Source organism: Sinocyclocheilus grahami, unplaced genomic scaffold, assembly GCF_001515645.1.
Source record: "Sinocyclocheilus grahami isolate Dianchi unplaced genomic scaffold, SAMN03320097.WGS_v1.1 scaffold491.1, whole genome shotgun sequence".
Taxonomy (NCBI): domain Eukaryota; kingdom Metazoa; phylum Chordata; class Actinopteri; order Cypriniformes; family Cyprinidae; genus Sinocyclocheilus; species Sinocyclocheilus grahami.
Genome location: NW_015505670.1, coordinates 344,862 through 364,623, shown reverse-complemented (window position 1 = coordinate 364,623; position 19,762 = coordinate 344,862). Strand labels below are relative to the sequence as shown.

The window sequence follows — 19,762 nt, the reverse complement described above, 5'->3', positions numbered from 1 at the left end:
TGTATTTTACATGTTTAATTAACACAAAAATGCCTAGCATACATTTGATTGATCCACTCCTTTTCTCTTTGGGATCACTTCCCCCTTCAATAGGACATAATAATAATAATAATAAAAGATCAGAATGAAATAATAATCAGTATGAAATCACCATCTCCCATAACACAAATACTGCAGTAATATTAGACAAGCTAGTGATAATAACATGTCTAAAATAAATAACTGCTTGTTTTTGTCCTCCAGGATGTTGGGAGAAAAATGTGCAAAAATAATTTTCAGCGCTTAAAAATAAAATAAAAATAAATCCTGTGATTAAATGCATCGCTCTCCTAAAACCAAGCTCACTGCCATTCCAGTCTACCAGGCCTCTGCATACTTGCATAGAAAAATAAAAAATCTAATTCAAAACAAAACTAATAGTAGCTGTAATAGATAGTATATGGTTTCATCCTATTAAATTAATAGTTTATACATCAAAATATTACAGTTTGAAGCCAAGAGCTTCAAAGGTCAAAGGTTAATGCTACAGTGCTGCACCAAACCCTTCCCATCCAACAAGGCGCAGACTTAAGGAGTCAATGTGAGCTCAAGTGCCCTACATTAACAAACCGATCAAGGTTAGTGGTGAAAATCAACAGGCCTCAGTGCATACATTTATTAAAATCCTAGTCTGAACTCTACATCCATATCAACATCAAGATCATTAACACCAAATCACACGGATATCTGGAGTGACTGACACGCTTGGCAAAATGTAACTTTTACCACACTTTACGTGATGCAATTTATTTGAAAAAGAAGAAAGAAAAACATCAAATAAGCTCTTTGGCGTCAAAAGGAAATTTTAGGTGAGGCTGATGTAATGATGGCTTGAGAGTCTTAGAGTGGAGAGAGACAGGTACACAAATCATGAACAGTTTTAATTTCCTTTTAGTAATTATGTTGACTTGGATATTCAAATTCTTTTAAAATGGATAGTTAAAAGTGGCACTTTCCACTGTTTTAAAGGAGAACGTACCTTTCCCCCCAGTTCAATTTAGCTCCTCCACTCCCCCTAACACTTATTAATTCCTCTTACAAAAGTGCAACTGTAAGGACGAGCTCCTTTGACAGATTGAAAAGAGAGAAGAAAGACGAGACCGGTCTGCAGCACGAGACTGTGACACCATTCACTACACTGCCAAGGCACAGACATACAAGAGCACACAAACACACTCTTAACAATCAACAGTATAATGAATAAATAGGTCCTCCAGAACACTCAGAGATAAGTTATTACAAGTCACCGCCATGCTTTTCTCGCCACAGAAGAGTTTTATTCAGGTATTCTGGTTGAGACACCTCTCGGGTGATGGGCAGAGGGGGATTGTGGGGCTAGACTGGCACAGATGGCACTAGAGGTGTATGTACACGATGGCACCCAGTACAATAGAATTGACTACTAATTATATAGCTGATCTTATCAATTCAGATAGCCACCTTAAAAAAAACTAATAAAAGGCTAAGTAATAAATGCTTCCTGTTTCGGCATTGGGTGAAAGCACAGTGCAGATGAGATGATGAGAGACGTGGGGCAGATGCAGTGATCCACTTATCCTTGTGAAATGAGTACTTGAGATGAAATGGACATTCCAGGTGATTCGCTCTCTGTCTCTCTTACTCTTTGCACCAGTCTGCAGCCGTTTTGATTCCTTGTCCTCTTTTTTCCGCCATTCTCATGCTTTTCCTCTTGCTGAACGAGAGACGTGGCAGGAATTAGGTCAAATCTTTTGCTGCTGCTGCAGCTCCGTTCTTCTCCTCAGTCTCTCCTCCTCCCCCTTTGTCTTTTTTCTTAGGCCCCTTCTCCTTTTTCTTCTCTTTCTCAGCTTTCTCCTTCTTCTTCATCCTTTCTTTCTCGGTTTTCTCTTTCTCTTTCTTCTCCTGTGATTTTTGCTTCTCCTCCTCTTTCTCTCGCTTCTTGTCCTCCTTGGTTTTCTTTTTCTTTTTTCCATCTTCCTCCACTGCCGTTTTTGCGGTTTCTGGGCAAGGTGGTAATGGGGCGTTGTTTGCGGTGGGCGATGGGATTGTGGGGGTGATATGTTCAGAGACGACTTTAGGTGACGGCTGGAGCATATGCGTGCTGGACGCGTGTGCAGTTGGAGCTGGTGGCGTGGTAGTAGATGATGTTGTAGCTAGCGGACTGGGCCCATGTGGCACTGGCGGCCGCCCACCGGCTCCAGCGTTAGCGGCAGATGGCACAGGAGGTTTTGAGGCCACTGCACTGATGCCGCCCCCAAGGGGCTGCAGTGGGACGATATCCTGGCCAAAGCTGCCAGAAGTGGAGCCCTTCTTGTTCTGTGAGTGGAATGGCATCTTGGACTTTCTAAGACCAGAAAGTGACAGGAGGCTTGATGATGCACGTAAGGGTCCAGGGGGAGGGACATGACTGCCCAGGAACGACAGGCTGCCGCCAGAACTGATTGCAGCAGCCCGGTGTTTCTGCTCGAAGATGGCCCGTGTTCCGTGTAAACGGCGAACTGGTTGGTGAGTCAACTCTCCACGAGATTCCCGCCACTTGCGCACCTGAATACTGCACTCCCTCTCAATGAGGGCCTCCGTCACAGACAGAGTGATAACCTGAAAACAGAGTAGAGAGTAAGAGGAAGGATAAGGCATATTCTACAGCTACTTCTCTATTGCGTGTTCTCTCGTAAGAGCACGCACCTCTTGCACCAGAACTTCCTCCCTGATAGCTTCAGGTGGGATGTTCCTCAGTCGCTCCATGGTCTCATACATGCCCTGCATCTCACGGAGCTTATCCACAGACCCCAACATCTGCTTGAGTAACACCAGACCCACCCTGAACACAATCTTCACTCCTGACAAACAACACGGGGAAAAAAAATACAACCTCGGGTGATGGGCAGAGGGGGATTGTGGGGCTAGACTGGCACAGATGGCACTAGAGGTCTATGTACACGATGGCACCCAGTACAATAGAATTGACTACTAATTATATAGCTGATCTTATCAATTCAGATAGCCACCTTCAAAAAAAACTAATAAAAGGCTAAGTAATAAATGCTTCCTGTTTCGGCATTGGGTGAAACAACGAAGATCTGTAAAGTTGCAAAGACTAAAGTCTCAAATCCAAAGAGATATTCTTTATAAAAGTTAAGAGTCAGCCACGCCTACCTAAAACAGCTCATTCTAACACGCCCCCACATATCTACGTCGCTATGTGGGAAGATTTGCATAACGCCGCCCAAATGTTCATTGTTGTTGCCGCCGCCGCCATGTCATGAAGGCTTTCACCGTGGACAAAGCGGAGTCCAGCCCGGGGTCGTCACATGTGGTTGCCGCAAGCCCTCCACCTCTGGTCACTCAGCCCTCCGGCCGTTCCTCACTCTAGCCCGCCGCCGCTCACTCAAGGCCGCGGTGTGTGACGCTGTATTTCGAAATCGGCTTTCCAAAAATGGACACGACTAGAAATCAGTGGTTAAGTTGCATTTACAACACTGCTCCAGAACACCAAATATTCAGATGTGTCCAGCACTAGGCCTGTCACGATAACAACTTTTTGCTGTGCGATATATTTCCCCAGAAATAACTGCGATAAGCGATATTATTGACCATTTTATGCCACTGAATATATAATCATAATGTAACGGCATAATAATGCAAGAAGGCCTACACACTTCCAAATGACAACAAATGTTTCATTTTTAAGAATATTTAGATCATGGAAATTATCAAAATATAAGATACCTTAAAAAACCTGAATAAATAGTAAATAAACATTTTCTAACAAAAAGCGCAAAGTAACAAGTAGAAAAAAAGAAAAACTTGTATGGAGATTTTTTCATCTACAGATTTTTCCCTGACCTTCTTTTCACTGTAAATTAAGGGTACACACTATTGCTGAAAAACACAAAGGCACAGATCCCTAAACAAGACCATATCTGAAGATGAAACTTTTTTGAAGAAGCATTTTTTAAATTTGAACTAGCACCTCATGACTACACCACGTTATGTTCAAGAAGCTGCTAAAGACACAGGAGCAAATGGAATGTAAAAAACATGGTGACATTAATTTTTAAGTAAACATAATGGGCGATATATTGCGTCACCAAAAATGATTGAGGTCATGTACATATATGGTGCGATAAGTCGATATATTGATTATTGCGACAGGCCTATAGCGCAAATGGAATGTACAAAACATGGTGACATTAATTTTTAAGTAAACATAATGGGCGATATATTGCGTCACCAAAAATTATTGAGGTCATGTACATATATGGTGCGATAAGTCGATATATTGATTATTGCGACAGGCCTATACAGCACATTTTATGGAGGACTGTTTCCTGATCCTGGGAGAGTAGACTACAATGTCGGCTGTTCTGACTCATGGACTGTAAGTACGTTTTTTTATATTTAAAGAGTTTTTATATTTTATATTTTTACATTTAAAGCGAGTTTTTTGGGCAGTGTAGAGTAGGGCTTGTTGTTTGTCATTTCTTCGATCACAAATGCAGACATGGTTTTATGTTTACGCGGCACGATGCAATGCAACGCGTAAAAAGACAGAAGTCGTCATTATAATCCGTAATTATGTCCCCACTGGATGCAACGAATGCCTCGTTTATAATGCGGTTTAATGTTTTTGAATCATCGCTCTGGCCGGACAGGCCATCACAGTATGGTAAGGGGCGTAACATTTCCGTCACACGCTTGAGGTATTCAACCAATCACAATGCACTGGATAGCTGGCCAATCACAGCACACCTTGCTTTTCAGACCGATGAGCTTTCTAAAAATCAACGTGTTTCAGAAAGGCGGGGCATAGAGGAGAAACAATAATGTACAGTATGTGGAAAATAATGTGTTTTTTTTAACCTTAAACTCCATAAACACATTTCATTACACCAAATACACAAAATAATGTTCTTTTTAGCAACATCATATGACCCCTTTAAAGAATTACATATACCAAAAAAGTATGCACATTTTACATGCAAGTATGTGTCAGAGTTTAAAAGTTCATTTATAATGTCACAAAAGATTTATATTTCAAATAAATGTTGTTCTGAACTTTATTTTATTTTCTATTTCTTTTCATAGAATCCTGGAAAAAAATGCATCACGGTTTCCAGAAAAATATTTATAATAAGTGTTTCTTGAGCATCAAATCAGCATATTAGAATGAATAAAAGATCATGGGACACCGAAGACAGGAGTAATTGCTGCTGAAGATTCAGCTGTCATCTCAGGAATAAATTACTTATAATAAATTAATTTACAGGAATAAACAGACAAAAATAAATGGTTATTTTAAATTGTAATAATATTTCACAATATTTTAGCTCAAATAAATGCAGCCTTTGTACGCATAAAAGATTTCTGTCAAAACCTTTAAAAAAAACATTACCATTATATTATATTATTTCAAATTTGAAGTCATGTTTAATTTAAACCGATAAATAATTTGCACAAATGTAACAATTTTTAACTCCATACAGTAAAAGCATCACTTATCACAGGTGCTTTTATTCTCTAATGTGTATGACTGACCTTCACAGAAGAACATGTCCCAGACACGCAGGACACAAGACCAAGGCAGCGTACGGGAGAAAATGCACATAAACCACTCTGTCATGTACAAGATGGGGTCGATCTTAAATTTCTTCAGGTGACGATAAGCCATGGGACAAACTCTCCTCAGAAGAGAGAAGAAAATATCTCCGTCCAGCTGAATAGCTTCCTGAGGGACAGGAGAAGAGAAGAAAGAGGAGTTCAAAAAAATACACTCTCTTCTCTGGTCCAGAAAAGAGTCTCTTTGAGTTGCAGTACTCACCAACCCAGCACTGTAGTAGCCAGGCAAGTATTTCTCACAGATTTGCACAAGACACCAGAAGGCTTGCTAGAAGAAAATGACAGTGAAGATGTTGACAGTTTTATATCCTGTGATATTCCTGTAAGTCATATTTTCTTCACCCTGTTGTTCTTTTTAAAGAAAGACAGCCTAGCAGAGCAACAGACAGCTGTTTAGCTTTGTTCAAGTCTGTCTTACCTCAGCAGGCATGTGCATGAGCAGCACTGCTGCCACTGGTGCCTGGGCCTGACAGTAGCCCTCATCTGGCCGATAGACTGTGTAGGCCTTCAGTATACGGTACAGGTCCTGCTGCCTGAAAACACACACACACACACACACACACACACACACGCACACAGAGAGACACACAGACACAAACACACACTGATTAATGGAAGTCTGGACAATAAAAAATGCTGATATTTATTTCTGTGGTATGTATATATAAAAACTACTATTATTATTACTATTAATTAGTGTTCTGTTTGAATTGAAAGATATAATTTGCTTAGATATCAGGCATAGATATATCCCCCTATATATACATAGGTTTTTTTTTTCTTTTCTCGATACCGGTGCCAAATCGATACTTTTAAAACAGTTCCGGTGCCTGAACTGATACTTATTAAAAATTAAATAAATAAAAATTCCCCCAAAAATGATGGATTGGCCATTAGCACTATAAACACATGATGTCTGTTTCATTCATACTGGACGCCAGAGGGCGCCCTCGCACAGAAAATCCACATATCCAGTCACAGAAGTAGGAACTCATGACCCTCCAGGAAATCCCTTAAATGGACAAAGGCACTATTATAGCTGTAACTGTGTAAACAGAACATTTAAACGTTTTGAATGATAAAACAAAGACAGTAAACACTCGACTGCGACAATATAGTTTATTTATGTTATTCAAGCCATCTCTGGTATTTTCATAACAATTAAGTATATTTATAATCCATTGCTAATCGATGTATTCTTTTTAAAGTAGCATATGGAACATATTTTCTGCCTCATTCTGTGACAAGAAGCCTCATCAGATCACAAAAGGAAGCATTTGACTGGTGTTGTGGAGTAAAAAGGTTATAATGTTCTCTTTTGTTGGACAACAGGTTTAGAAATGTGAATATAAGGGAAGTTTAGCTTTAGGCATTTTAATTTAAGCATGTTTAGCTTAGTTAACGAAAGGCTACCTGCTGCCATCAGAGCAAGTGTAATTACTGCATTCACGCACTCCTCGGATGCTCTCATTTCCCGAGTTGTGCTTTTAAGTCAGAATGTGAAAACAACATGGACACTCATTACTACAAAGATTTGTTGGATTTGTATTATTAGAGCTTTCCGACTTGAGTTCACGTGCATTTTCTCAGTCGGGAAATTATTGTTCACTTGCGGTGCCGGTGATGATGCTTCGTACGTTCGTTTCAGAGAACCAGAGGACAAATATTTCAATCGATCGCTCAGGCATGGCACCGAAATGTGCGTTCTGATTCAGTTCTAGTACATACTGGTTACATAGGTACCGGTGCCATATTGGTACCGGGTTTTGGTACCTAACCCTATATATAAAAGAAAAAATGAGAAGCAGAGGTGAAGTAAAAGTGTGGGGAAGTATAAAACTGAGGCTATCTGGTATCAATATGCACACTATGCAGTGAATACAGACTAATAGACTAAAAAAAAAAAAGGAGGAAAAAATCCTTCCTTCAGTTTCTCAGATTGTGCAATGTTCGAAATAAAAGCCTTACATCACCCTTTCCCTTGATAAAACCCTCATCTGCATTTACCCATGTCCTCCCCGAGCAGCAAACATCTCATGGAATGGGAACTGCCTGTGCAAGTCCTTCTCTATGATGTCCAACCACTTCGGATCTCCCTGCTCTTTCTCCAATTCCTGAGAGAAAAGAAAAGTGTAAAATAAGAAAAGAAGAGTGTGTTGAGCAGATAAACTGAGATTTACATGACATGCTAAGTAACCACAAGAACATTTAAAAGGTGTTACAGAGCTCCAGATTGTATGACTATTATTCTTGACAGTGCAACAAAGTGTTGTTATTGGTCACTGCTTTACAGCAACAACATATGAACTTGGGAGAAGTCGATTTAGCACCATGACTGTTTTCACAGAAGACGTATCAAACCTGACCGTACCTCAAACTTTCCAGGATTGGACTCAAGGAGCTCCTGGCTGTTGGAGAGCAGCTGCCAAGCTTTACATCTGAGTGAGGAGGGGATTCCTTTCCTGCAGCGCACTTTCACCTGCATCACAAAGAAAACATAACTCAGCATGTATAAACCTTCATAGGCACAGCATTTTCTATTCCTAGTCAGTAATGCCTTCCGTGACCCTTTAAGTGAGAAACAGACCTTTGGAAAGCGTCGAGATATCCATTTGTCCCAGTTTCTGAACATGTCCAACCATTTCATCTCTCTCTGCCTTGCCACGGCCACAGCAATGTCCACCTCACTACAATACAGAGAGGGATTCACAAACACATAAACCACACACAACAAATAAACCTATAAACACCCACCCATGCCCTGAGATAATGTTGAGCTTCTGACAAATGGCTCAAATCCTGAGAGGGTTTATATTGAATCTAAGAGAACAGACACCTGTAAAACTAACCAGAAACTAATCAGAAACCCCTGAAATCTTCTGTTATTGGTGAATTAATAATGACAGAGTTTTGTACCAAATTAACAAATATAACACTGCACAGTAGTGATACCAGACTAGAAGCGACTGACACCTGAGATAGAAACTCCAGTCTGAGCCTCGGATTTGAGTCCTACTTAAAGGCGAAGTATGCAATTTCTGCGCCACCAAACAGAATTGTAAAAATAATAATGTTTTATAATGACAGACACTGTCATTCTAGTCTATCATTGTTAAAAACGATAGTAAGCCAATGTCGTTATTTGTGCTGGTCGTGATGCTCAGACACACAGCGCACAGTTTTAAATAGCAGCACAAAGCCAATATTTGCACTATTCAGGAAACCTTTTAGAAAAAAAAAATGTCTTGACTTAAGTTAACGTCAGCCTTCACTTGAATTCTAAAGTAGAAAGAAATCAGAAAACGTTGTGAACAAGTCAGTAGCTTACAGGCAAGAAATAATGTCTCTGAAAATAGCTACACTGTTTAGATGTACTGAATTTAATACAACTAATAAAAAATTGTGATATCTTCTGATATGAAGTAACAAATATGAAACCGGACATATTTCTACACCAGTTTGACAAAAAAGGAAATACCCTAAAATAATAAAGCAATAAGCCCCAAGAAGCCATGGTTTACCCCACTAGCTGTTATAAATTCACTGTAAACTACAGCTTCACGGGGCTTATTGCTTTCATAAAACGGTTATTCCATATACGTAGTAAGGTTTCACAAAATAAAACAGAGCAAATAAAGTGTAATGATATAAATAAAAACAATATTCTTCCACCAAACAATGTAGTTCCTCAGAAACAGTTGTGGTTGCAACAAAGTGGTTGCCGAGCAACACACAAACGTAAACAAAGGTGTATGTTTGTAGAGTAATTTACAACAGCTTCAAACGTGGCTCAGTCAATCAGAATCAAGGACCAGAACTATTCGTTTTATAATATTTAAAATATGAGCAAATATGAGACTTTTTGTAAATAGGCTTTGAGATTTGTTTAGCCTTGAAACTTCACAAGATGCCACATCAGGTTCTTGTGAACTTGTCTGATTGACACAATGGCTTACAAACAAAAATAGCAGAAAACTAAATCTGACAAACAGCACGCCAACCATATGAGAAAGTCTAATTTAAGACTAACCCACATCGACCAATTTTAAATAGTCGAAAAAGCATGTGGTGGTTAATAAGTTCATGCTGAACAGGAATAAAAATAAGGAAACGTCCACATGTAAACGATAGTGTTAGTGCCCATTTTAGCAGAATTAGTCAGTACTAGAGATAAAGCAGAGACAGTTGGGGGAAGAGAGAGACAAAAAGAGAGACAGTCAGTGCATTCTGACTCAGACGAGCCCTCTCATCACGATCTGAGTCACTCACAACAAGCACATAAAGGACACAGAGAGGGAGCAAGAGAGATGGACACAGGAAAAATGCACCAAATGCTCATCCTGCTCTCGGTTATAGGCATGAATTATTAATATCCCAGCAGCACTCTTCACATCAGGTGCTGCCAATTACCCTACCATTCACATCCATTATAAATGCTTACTCTGATTTATCAAACCAAGTAATGAACTAGAGCCATGCACAAGAATTTGAATAATGAAAAATTACAAATGAGCTGCGCCAAAAATCATGCGAATATGAACGTGGTTTACAGAACCGGCTTTACTGCCAAGATGCGCGTTAAATATCGCATGTGATTTTTTTTAAATATCGCATGCGATTTATATATTATATATATATATATAATTACAGTTAGTTATATAAATAACAAGCCTTAAATACAATTGCAGTCAACATAAAATCATATATTTTTTTAATATATGTTCATGGGGATGAGCGATTTAAACTAAATCTCTCAATATTTTTCTGCCTTTGACAATATTCAATATACATGTTTATGCACTTGTTCAGAAATGGCTTAGAAACACTAAAACATTAGTTTAAAACAATCAGTGCTCGTTTCCCCCAATCTTTTGCACTAAATTAACACTATTATTAATTTGTAATTCATAAACTTTATTTATAGAAAATGACAATACACAATAAAAAATATTTATTTTACTAATGCATTCAATAAATATTATTTTTAATATATAAAAAATATAAAAGAATATATATTCTTGGAATATTTGTAGTGATGATGAATCGTGAAAAAGAATCATAGTTTTAATTTGATTCTTTGTAACTGACAATTTGAACCAATTCATAAAAATGAATCAAATTACGAACTCTTAAGGCCAGTTCACAACCAAGGAAGAACTGTAACTATAAAGTTTAAATAATCTAATAATAGTCTAATTTAATGAGAAAGGGAAGTCAACACCACCAGCTAAATGATAACGACATATTGGTTAGAGCACTTTCAGAACTACTTTTTCCAGCTGATGAGCAATAAAAAACATTGCCCAATCAGAATCCAGCTGATGTTAAAGAGCATGAGCATTTATAGTGGCAGAGGACACTTATAATAAACAGAATGTTGTTGTGCATTAATGTGGATGCTAATATAGTTATCTTTATAGTTGTTGTTAAAGTTACTGTTCTTGCTGCGAACGGGCATTAAAACTATTCTTGTTACTGAAGTTTAAACTAGAAATGAAAGTTGGAAGACAAGGATAGATCACAAAACTAGTCTGGTCTTTAGGAAATTTAATGGTCAAATACTGTAAAACAGCATTGCTATAATCATTGCTATATTCAGATGAATATCCTGAATCACTTGAAAACACATCAGATTATGAAAGAAAAATTGTTTATGAAGTGTTTCATGTTTATTTGAGCTATAATTTGATAAGTAAAAAAACTCCATTAATTTTAAGTAAACTTATTTTAAAATAATATTATATTAATCTTAGAATTATTTAAGTTGACTACTCTGTATAGTCGAAACTCAAATGCAGAAAATTTTTTCAATATGTTTACAGGAAAGGTATATATTTTTACAGGGGAAAATACCACAAATATTTACATGCTGAAATATGCCAAATGCTCTTATAAACTAAAGTGGTGTCTCTTTGCTCTAAGTGCTTATAGGGAAACCATAAAAATAGCATATGAGAATATGGTTTTGTGTCATTCAGTTCACACACACCTACCTGCCCTCATTATACTGTGCTCCTCCCAGGAAGCCATATTTATCAGTACGCCTCACTGGACCGTTGATCTCCGAGTCTGACCCAAAAGAGCTGCCGTCCTCGCCGAGCCCCGAAAGAGACTCCAGCGTGCCCGACATTAGGCTGGCTGACTCCAGGTAGCTGAGCGTGTCCGGGGCTGGTCGCGAGTAAGCAGAGGGCAGAACCACTGACCAAGCAGACTCCTGCACCAGTACGGCTGGGGGCTCAGCCTTGGAGGGTGTGCAGGGGGGCTCAGGGGTCACCTTGGCAGTGCTGGGAGTGTTGGGATCGGGGTTCTGGGCGGACTCGTGCTGGGGGACTGTTTGTGCTTCTGTTTGCCTGGAGTCTTGTGAAGAGGGGGCCGGATTGGAAATGGGAGCAGGAGGTGTAAACTGAGGAGGAATGTCCACGGGGGGAACAGGACTGGAAGTCTGGCTGACTTGAACGTTGGGATAGAGATTAGGACTGGGATTAAGTTCAGGCGATGATGGCATCTGTTGCTCTTGTGCTTCAGTGTGTCGCTCCGTTTGGCCGATTAAATCATTTTTCCCATTTCTCTCTCCATCTGGAGCAGCTAGCAACTCTTCAGGAGGACCAGCAGCGCTCACTGATGCTGTTGAAGAGAGAGCGGCACTGTTTTTGCCCGGTGTGCTCTCCCAAGAAGAAGAGATTTTTCCGCTTGCCTGTAATGTTGGGTTTCCCATCACGGCTCGGTCCCCGTAGAGAGATGATTTTGGGATGGGAGATTCTGAGGGGAGAGGCTGTGGGCTGGAGGGAGCAGGGACTGATGGGTCAGCCATACTGGGAGGGGAGGGAGTGAGGGCGGTGATTTCAGCCATAGCTGCTCCTCACTGATACAACTGATCAAAAGAGAAACAAGAATAAAAACAAACACTGTGATATCATTAAAAGCATGAACTCATTTCGTGAATGGTTTGCAATGAAGCAGGTGTTTAGATGTAACAAATACTCTCACAGTTTGCAGGAAAAGAAAGAAAACATTAATGTAGAGTTTTTTGTATCAAATCCTCTGTCAATTTCCACAAGCATGTCTCACATCATAGCACCCCAAAGAAAAAAATTACTCATTAGTTTCACCTGAAAATAATAACATACACACCTAAAAGGCATTCAAATAAAAAGGCGTTGCCTAAAACAATCTCTGAGCACTCTCATTCAAGGGCGTAGCCAGCGGAACGGCCTGAATGGCATAGACCCGCCCACTATGATGAATAGGCCCGCCCAGTTTCTTATACATATATAATATTTGTTAAATAATTGTTGTTTAACCTATTTTAACACAATTACAAAACTATTCTAACATCTCAAATATTAAAACAAATAAAATGTATTGATTGACAGCCTTGTTACACAATCCGGGCTGTCTCAGGCATGACGCGCCTGTGAATTTGTGTGTTCACCCATTCAGTTAGCCTACAACACACTACGGAACACACTACAGTCAGGCTGATTATGAATGTAATTTGGCTCAGTCTGTTTTCAGTTTGTGTTTAAATTCGTTTAATGTGTGGTGTCTAATAAATTTAAGACCAGCTGTTGTCCCATTTTAGAATATTTGCAAACTGACACGCTGCTTCCGTGTACAACTGTTGGCGCAAGCTACATTAAAGTGATTATTACGTTTTGAATATGGATATTTTTCTTACAAAAACGCATCAATTCGCTACAGGAGGCCTTTGTTCACCCCCCCCAGAGTTGTGCGAGACACTTTTTATTATGGATGGGTGCTTTTTATTTCACTTCTTTTGGACTGATGCATGCAACACTCACTGAGTGCCATTAAACAGCTTGAAATATCAAAGACAATTTTTAATATAACTCCGACTGGATTCATCTGAAAGAAGAAAGTCATATACACCTAGGATGACTTGAGGGTGAGTAATTTATGGACTAATTTTCAATTTTGGGTGAACTAACCCTTTAACTTGTAGATCTTAGAGAGAGCTGCAATGTGTATTTAACCCAGAATACACACGGCCGTACAAAAGTTTGGGTCAGTAAGAATTTTAAATATTTTTGAAAGAAGTCTCTTATGCTCACCAAGGCTGGTTATCAGTAATACTGTAAAGAGAGAAATATTGTGAAACTGTATCACAATTGAACACTTTTTGAAGTGTCACAAATGACACATTTTTATTATATAAATGCAATTTATCCTGTAAAATAAATCTTTTGTAACATTATAAAAGTCTTTACTGCAACTTTTTCATTTCCAATGCACCTTGCCGAGTAAGTATTAATAAATATAAAATAAATTTTACATTAAAAAAAAATCTGACTGACCCCAAACTATTGATTGGTGGTCTACCTTTAAACAGTCACTTTGACAGCCACATTAAAAGTTATGTTTTTATAGATTCTCCGTTCAATTGAAGAAAACGTGACGATCTAACAAAATATGACCCATCTCAAATAAATGTACTTCTAAACATACAGGCTGCTATAACAAGAGTAGAGTATAACCACAAAAAATACAATACAGCAGAAGATGAAGAGGAGACAACCAGCCATTTATGCAAAAATTATACCACATAAACAACCCGTCTACACTTAAATTAAGAATAGGGTATATGTCGAGCATCACCTGACCAAATCCGGAAAACAGGTCTCATCGCTTCCGCTTGTCGGAGAACGTTTTAACAGCCGTATTAAATAATAGCGATATCTATGGACTTTTAAGACAGTTAAACTAGCTAGCTGTTTTTATTGTTGACATTTTATTACATTTTTATATCTAAATGTGAAAAGAATAAAAAAAAAAAAACTTTTAGATATCGGTCCTCATATGGGATGGGCATTGGTTATGATCATCATTGGTTTCTATTTTGAAGGCATTTTGAGAAAAACTGCTTCATATTTAACTAAGCATATGCAAAACGCTTGAACCGGAAGAGACGAGACCCGGTTAACAGAATACGGAAGTCTGTTGCGCATAACCCCTATTAAAATAAATAAAATGTAACATGTGACATGATGCATTGTATTTAACCATATCCTCAAGAGTAAGAAACATTCAGAGGACCTTTGTATTGTTCAGTAAAGACAATGGTGATCTGTTTCACAAAGAGTCTCATTTATAGTGAATTATGAAGACAGACTACAGTGATTTCATTACAATGTAAGGCTGCGCTAGTAATACAGGTCCAGTTTAGATGTATAGGAACAGGGTACCACTATTTCCTCTTACACTAAGAACTGCCACCTAGACTTCCGCATGATCTATATATAAATGTGTCTGAGTACAGATGCTGACAGGAGATGAAAAGGAAGTGGTTCCTTGACAGAAGTAATGTGGCTGAACATTCGAACATGCCTGTGAATCCCAAACGCTGTCTAGGCAGACAGCTCAGTAGGTTTGGACACACAGCCCATGTACGATGGTCAAACTGTTGGGTGTCTACAAAAAAATCTGATGGAAGATTCACAGAAGTCAGATGACTATTAAAAAGTAGCGTGTTATAAAGCATTATCTCACAACCAGCTATTAATAACCTCATTGCTACATTTTTTTTTTTTTTTTGGGGTAGATATGGAAAGCCTTACTCATTTTCACAAATCTATTTTTTTGTTTGTTTTCAAACAGGTGCAAAAACAAGTCAGTGATTCATTTTACACAGTGTAATTAACCATGCTCATAAAAAAAATAAATAAATATATATATATATATATATATGTGTGTGTGTGTGTGTGTGTGTGTGTGTGTAAATACAAATTAAATGTTAATTGTTCTTTTGGTTACACTTTTTTTTTTTTAAAGTTCCATCTAGGGGTATCCCCAGGTGAAAAAGACATAGTATTAAATGTATTAAAAATATACTTGAAATTCAAGTAGTATGTTTATAATACATTTGTATTCCCAACATGCTTATTTGAAGTGCAATAAAATATATTGAATTGCATTTTAATATATTTCTAAAAAGTATACTAGAAGTACTTTTGTATTAAATATATGCTTAGTTATATTTCTATGAAATATGCTAAACAGAAGCATACTTTTAATGTATTTATAAAAAGTATACTAGAAATACTTTGGTAATAAATATATGCTTAGTTACACTTAAAAAATATGCTAAACACAAGCACACTATTAGTATATTTCTAAAAAGTATAGTAGAAATACTATGTTAATAAATATATTTTTAGTTACACTTTTAAGGGATATACTAAACACAAGCATACTTTAGTGACTTTTTAGTGTATTTACAGAAAACATACTCATGTTACCCTTACTTAAAGTATATTTTATGTCTACTTTGTGTAATAACATAACAAAATGTTTAAACTTTTAGTGGGTTTTTAATGTACTTTTATATTGCAGTAGGCCTACACATGCTTATATTTTAAATATTTATGTATTTATAATTTTAATATTTGGAAAAGTACAATATTTGGATTTTTCTTTTAACATTTACAATGTGCAAACGTTTGTCAACTATTATTAAGCATTGCGATATTTAAAATATGTTGTTCAGTTTTACTTAAAAGGTTATGCTACTTTGGTTGATTAGGCTGTTGTTCATTACATGATACATTAATTGTAATAAGCTAGGTGTTTATACATTTGTTCAAGCTTGACGCCTTTATTTCTAATATATATTTCTGTAATTCCCACAAGGATTTCAACATCATATATGAAAAAAACAAAACAAAACAAAAAACCTGCGTTTAAATTCAAACAACACACTGACTAAACCTGATTAATCCGTGTATCATTCGATAAAATAAACACATAAATAAATATAGATAAAATAAATATTTTAAACACTAAGACAAAAAGGAAGGAATAATAAATTGGTTTGGGTATATATAGGCCTATAATGTTCACGCAAGAACTGTCATTTTGACTGACAACCGGAGAACAACAGATATTAAATAGCCTACTGTTAGAGTTTTATAAGGTAGTCTTGTGTTTTGTTAAAATGTATTATAATTGATATATCTTAAAAGGATATGCACCTGTGCGCGGCGTGAGCTGCTGCACACTCGCACTGCAACGCAAGATTTTGCTTGCCATTTCGGTTTGTTTCTCACCAAACCCTCAGAATACCTTCAGAATGCTTGGAATATACGCAACGAGATGCATAGGATTATTTTACTGGTATAACTGAAATGTTCTACAAATGGAAAAGATAGCTCTGCCATAGCATTTCAGGTTTTTTTTATTTATGTTTTTTTATAATGTATTACAATTTACTTGAGTATGTTTGTAGTAATAAAAATATACTATAAACATATTTGTATTTCATGTGCATTTTTCCATACATTTAATAGTATGTTTTGTTTTGTTTTTCACCAACGTATATATGCTGCTGTCCTTTTTTTAGTGTACTTTATGAATATTTGTACTGTACACAACAATATATAATACATTAAAGTTTTCTAGATATCAAAGTGTGTACGTGTGTATATACTGAAAAAAGCAGCTTTATAATATACTAGTAGTGTAATGCTAATGCATTTCCAATGAGCTGAAATACAATTGAAATGTACTTGAAGTACATTAAAACGATGCTTCAAATATACTCTAACTGTAGTTCATGAAGTATTAAAAGGACATTTTAAATGTATTTTAAGAAATACACTTAAATTGCACTAAATATACTTAAAGTGGTTCCAATTTAATACAATTTAAATATATTAAATATATTACAAATATATTAAAATCCAACTTAAACATCTTGAAATACACTTAATATACTTAAAGTTGTTTCAAAATAATACATTTAATATGCACTTAGTATAGTATAATTTTAATATAGTATGTCTGAAAAAGCACAATTTTAATATATTTATTTATCACCTGGGTATAATTTTAATATAGTATGTCTGAAAAAGCACAATTTTAATATATTTGTTTTTCACCTGGGTCATCTGCGATAATATCGTAATTGTTGTTTTAACGATGTGCGATTTGATATTATCGAGTATTTTGCAAAAACCATTCAAAACACCCATACAGAGTGCACGCATACATTAGGCTAGGTGAATTTAGAGTATTCACCTAGCCTAATGTATAAATACTCATTTAGAGTATTCTTTCACTGCATGATTCAGTCTATTACAATACAATGATCACAAATTCAATACATGGGGACATAAAATGTATATATTTCTATCATTTCATATAGTTAATCAATATCACACAAAGAGTGCCGTTTCTTTCTCCAACAGCTACCATGATTACAATCGTAGGCCCCAATATTGATTTTTTACAACAGTTAAAAAAACAAGAAGTTAATTAAGAGACTTATTAGATACTATATTGCCTGTTTTTGTTCTATTTCGACAACAAAAATAATTCCAAACACAGCCACAGCCCTGTTTTGCGTCTCTGAGCAACATGACGGTGTTTCGCTCCAGAATGAATCAACCGTTTAAACGATTCGGTTCAATCGCAATGACTCGCTTATTAACAGTGATTTGTTGCCACCTACTGGCGGTTTTAATTTCGCATTTAAAGTTTATTTTTATTTAAATAATTTCAAATAACAGTATTCAACGTTTTATGTTTAAAATATCAAAATATTATTTATGCATTTGCAAGTGCAGGTTAAATGCATTCATGTTCTGCACTAAACAGTAGTGTGTAAATACATCTAAATGCCACTTCAGATGCAGCTTCTGTGTTCCATTGCAAAGATTAATTTTTATTGATACTGACTTCATTTGCTTGGTAACAGCCCAAATGTCTTATTATTCTAATTCACTGATTAAATGTACGGATTTGACTCAAAAGATAATGCACACTTGAAAAATGGCTTTATAAAGGTAATTAATTCAGGTTGGTAAAATTAATTTAAACTTATTGGAAAAGATTAATTTCTATCAGCGTTAACTGACCACCACAGAAAATATGAAGAATATCAAAAACTTTAGGAGTCAGCTGTCCATGGTAGTCCTTAAGATACCAACACAATAACACAAGCCCCTGGACTGTTTGTTGTGCTCTGTGACCCAGTTTCTTGCCCATGTGTTCCGCTTCCCAGTTAATTAATCATTCAGTACACCTGTGTTTGTTAATTATCCCTTGCATTTAAGTTCGAGTCTGTGCTGTCTATCCTTGTCCGAGATTGAACATCAACGCCTGTGTTTCCCGCCGCGACCGACGAGCCATCGCTAGAGAGAGCGACAGAGCTGAGGATCGCCGCGGAGCCAGAGGCCGTGACCTACTGGCTCCCCCTCGGCTCCTAGCTCCCTCGCCTCCACCGTCACCCATCGATCCATCAGCTCCACCGGGCTCCCTCGTCCCTCCGGCTCCGCCTTGGTTGGGCGTCGACCCACCATCGCCTCTGGACTCCACTCCTCTGGCTGCGCCTCGTCGCTTTGTCCCACCAGCTCCGTTGGGCTCCTTCCTCCCGCCAACTCCACCTTGGTCCTCAGTCGCTCCGGCTCCGCCGCGGATCTCCGGATCTCCGCCTCAGCCTTGGTCGCCAGAGCCCTCGGCTCCACCCTGGCCCCCGAATCCTCGGCATCCCCCTGGCTCGTTGGCTCTCCATCTCCGCCTCGGGCTCCTCCACCACCTGCTCCGCCGCCGTTGGTCAGCCCCCTGGAATTGGTGGCCATTCCTCCTCCATGGCTCCTCCCTCCGTCATCTCCTCCCTGGACTCTGTCTGCCGGCCCCCCCCTGGTGTCCGTCCCTCCTCCTGAGCCTCCTCCCTAGTTCCCACCCATTCCGGGGAGTAATGTCACGCCCCTGGATTGTTTATTGTGCTCTGTGACCCAGTTTCTTCCCTATGTGTTCCGCTTCCCAGTTAATTAGTCATTTAGTACACCTGTGTTTGTTAATTATCCCTTGCATTTAAGTTAGAGTCTGTGCTGTCTGTCCTTGTCCGAGATTGAACGTCAACGCCTGTGTTTCCTGTGTTCCCAGCTGCCAAATGTTACTTCCTGGATATTCTGAATTAAAAGACTATTGTTGTTCGCGTACTCCTGTTCTCCTCGTTCCTCGCTCCGCGCCATAGGCTAAATTGTGACAACACTCAGCAAAATACCGTCTAATTATCATTATCGTTAAAATACAAGAAAATATCTTTTTTTTTTTTGTCGTTGCATTTTTTGCATTATTGAAACTATTGAAACTATTTTCCTTATTA

The 19,762-nt window shown here is 37.8% G+C and overlaps 1 protein-coding gene across 1 annotated transcript; it reads right to left on the bottom strand.

Annotated features, from left to right (window-relative positions):
* Positions 1-289: 289 nt before the first annotated feature.
* Positions 290-12,529, bottom strand: LOC107554125 (TBC1 domain family member 10A-like). The gene is made up of 9 exons (XM_016236532.1): positions 11,631-12,529; positions 8,225-8,324; positions 8,009-8,116; positions 7,645-7,751; positions 6,056-6,170; positions 5,840-5,905; positions 5,557-5,746; positions 2,704-2,858; positions 290-2,616 (listed from the first exon to the last, which is right to left on the bottom strand). Exons 1-9 carry the CDS (start codon positions 12,485-12,487, stop codon positions 1,756-1,758), a joined length of 2,559 nt encoding a protein of 852 aa, XP_016092018.1. The 5' UTR covers positions 12,488-12,529; the 3' UTR covers positions 290-1,755.
* Positions 12,530-19,762: the final 7,233 nt, after the last annotated feature.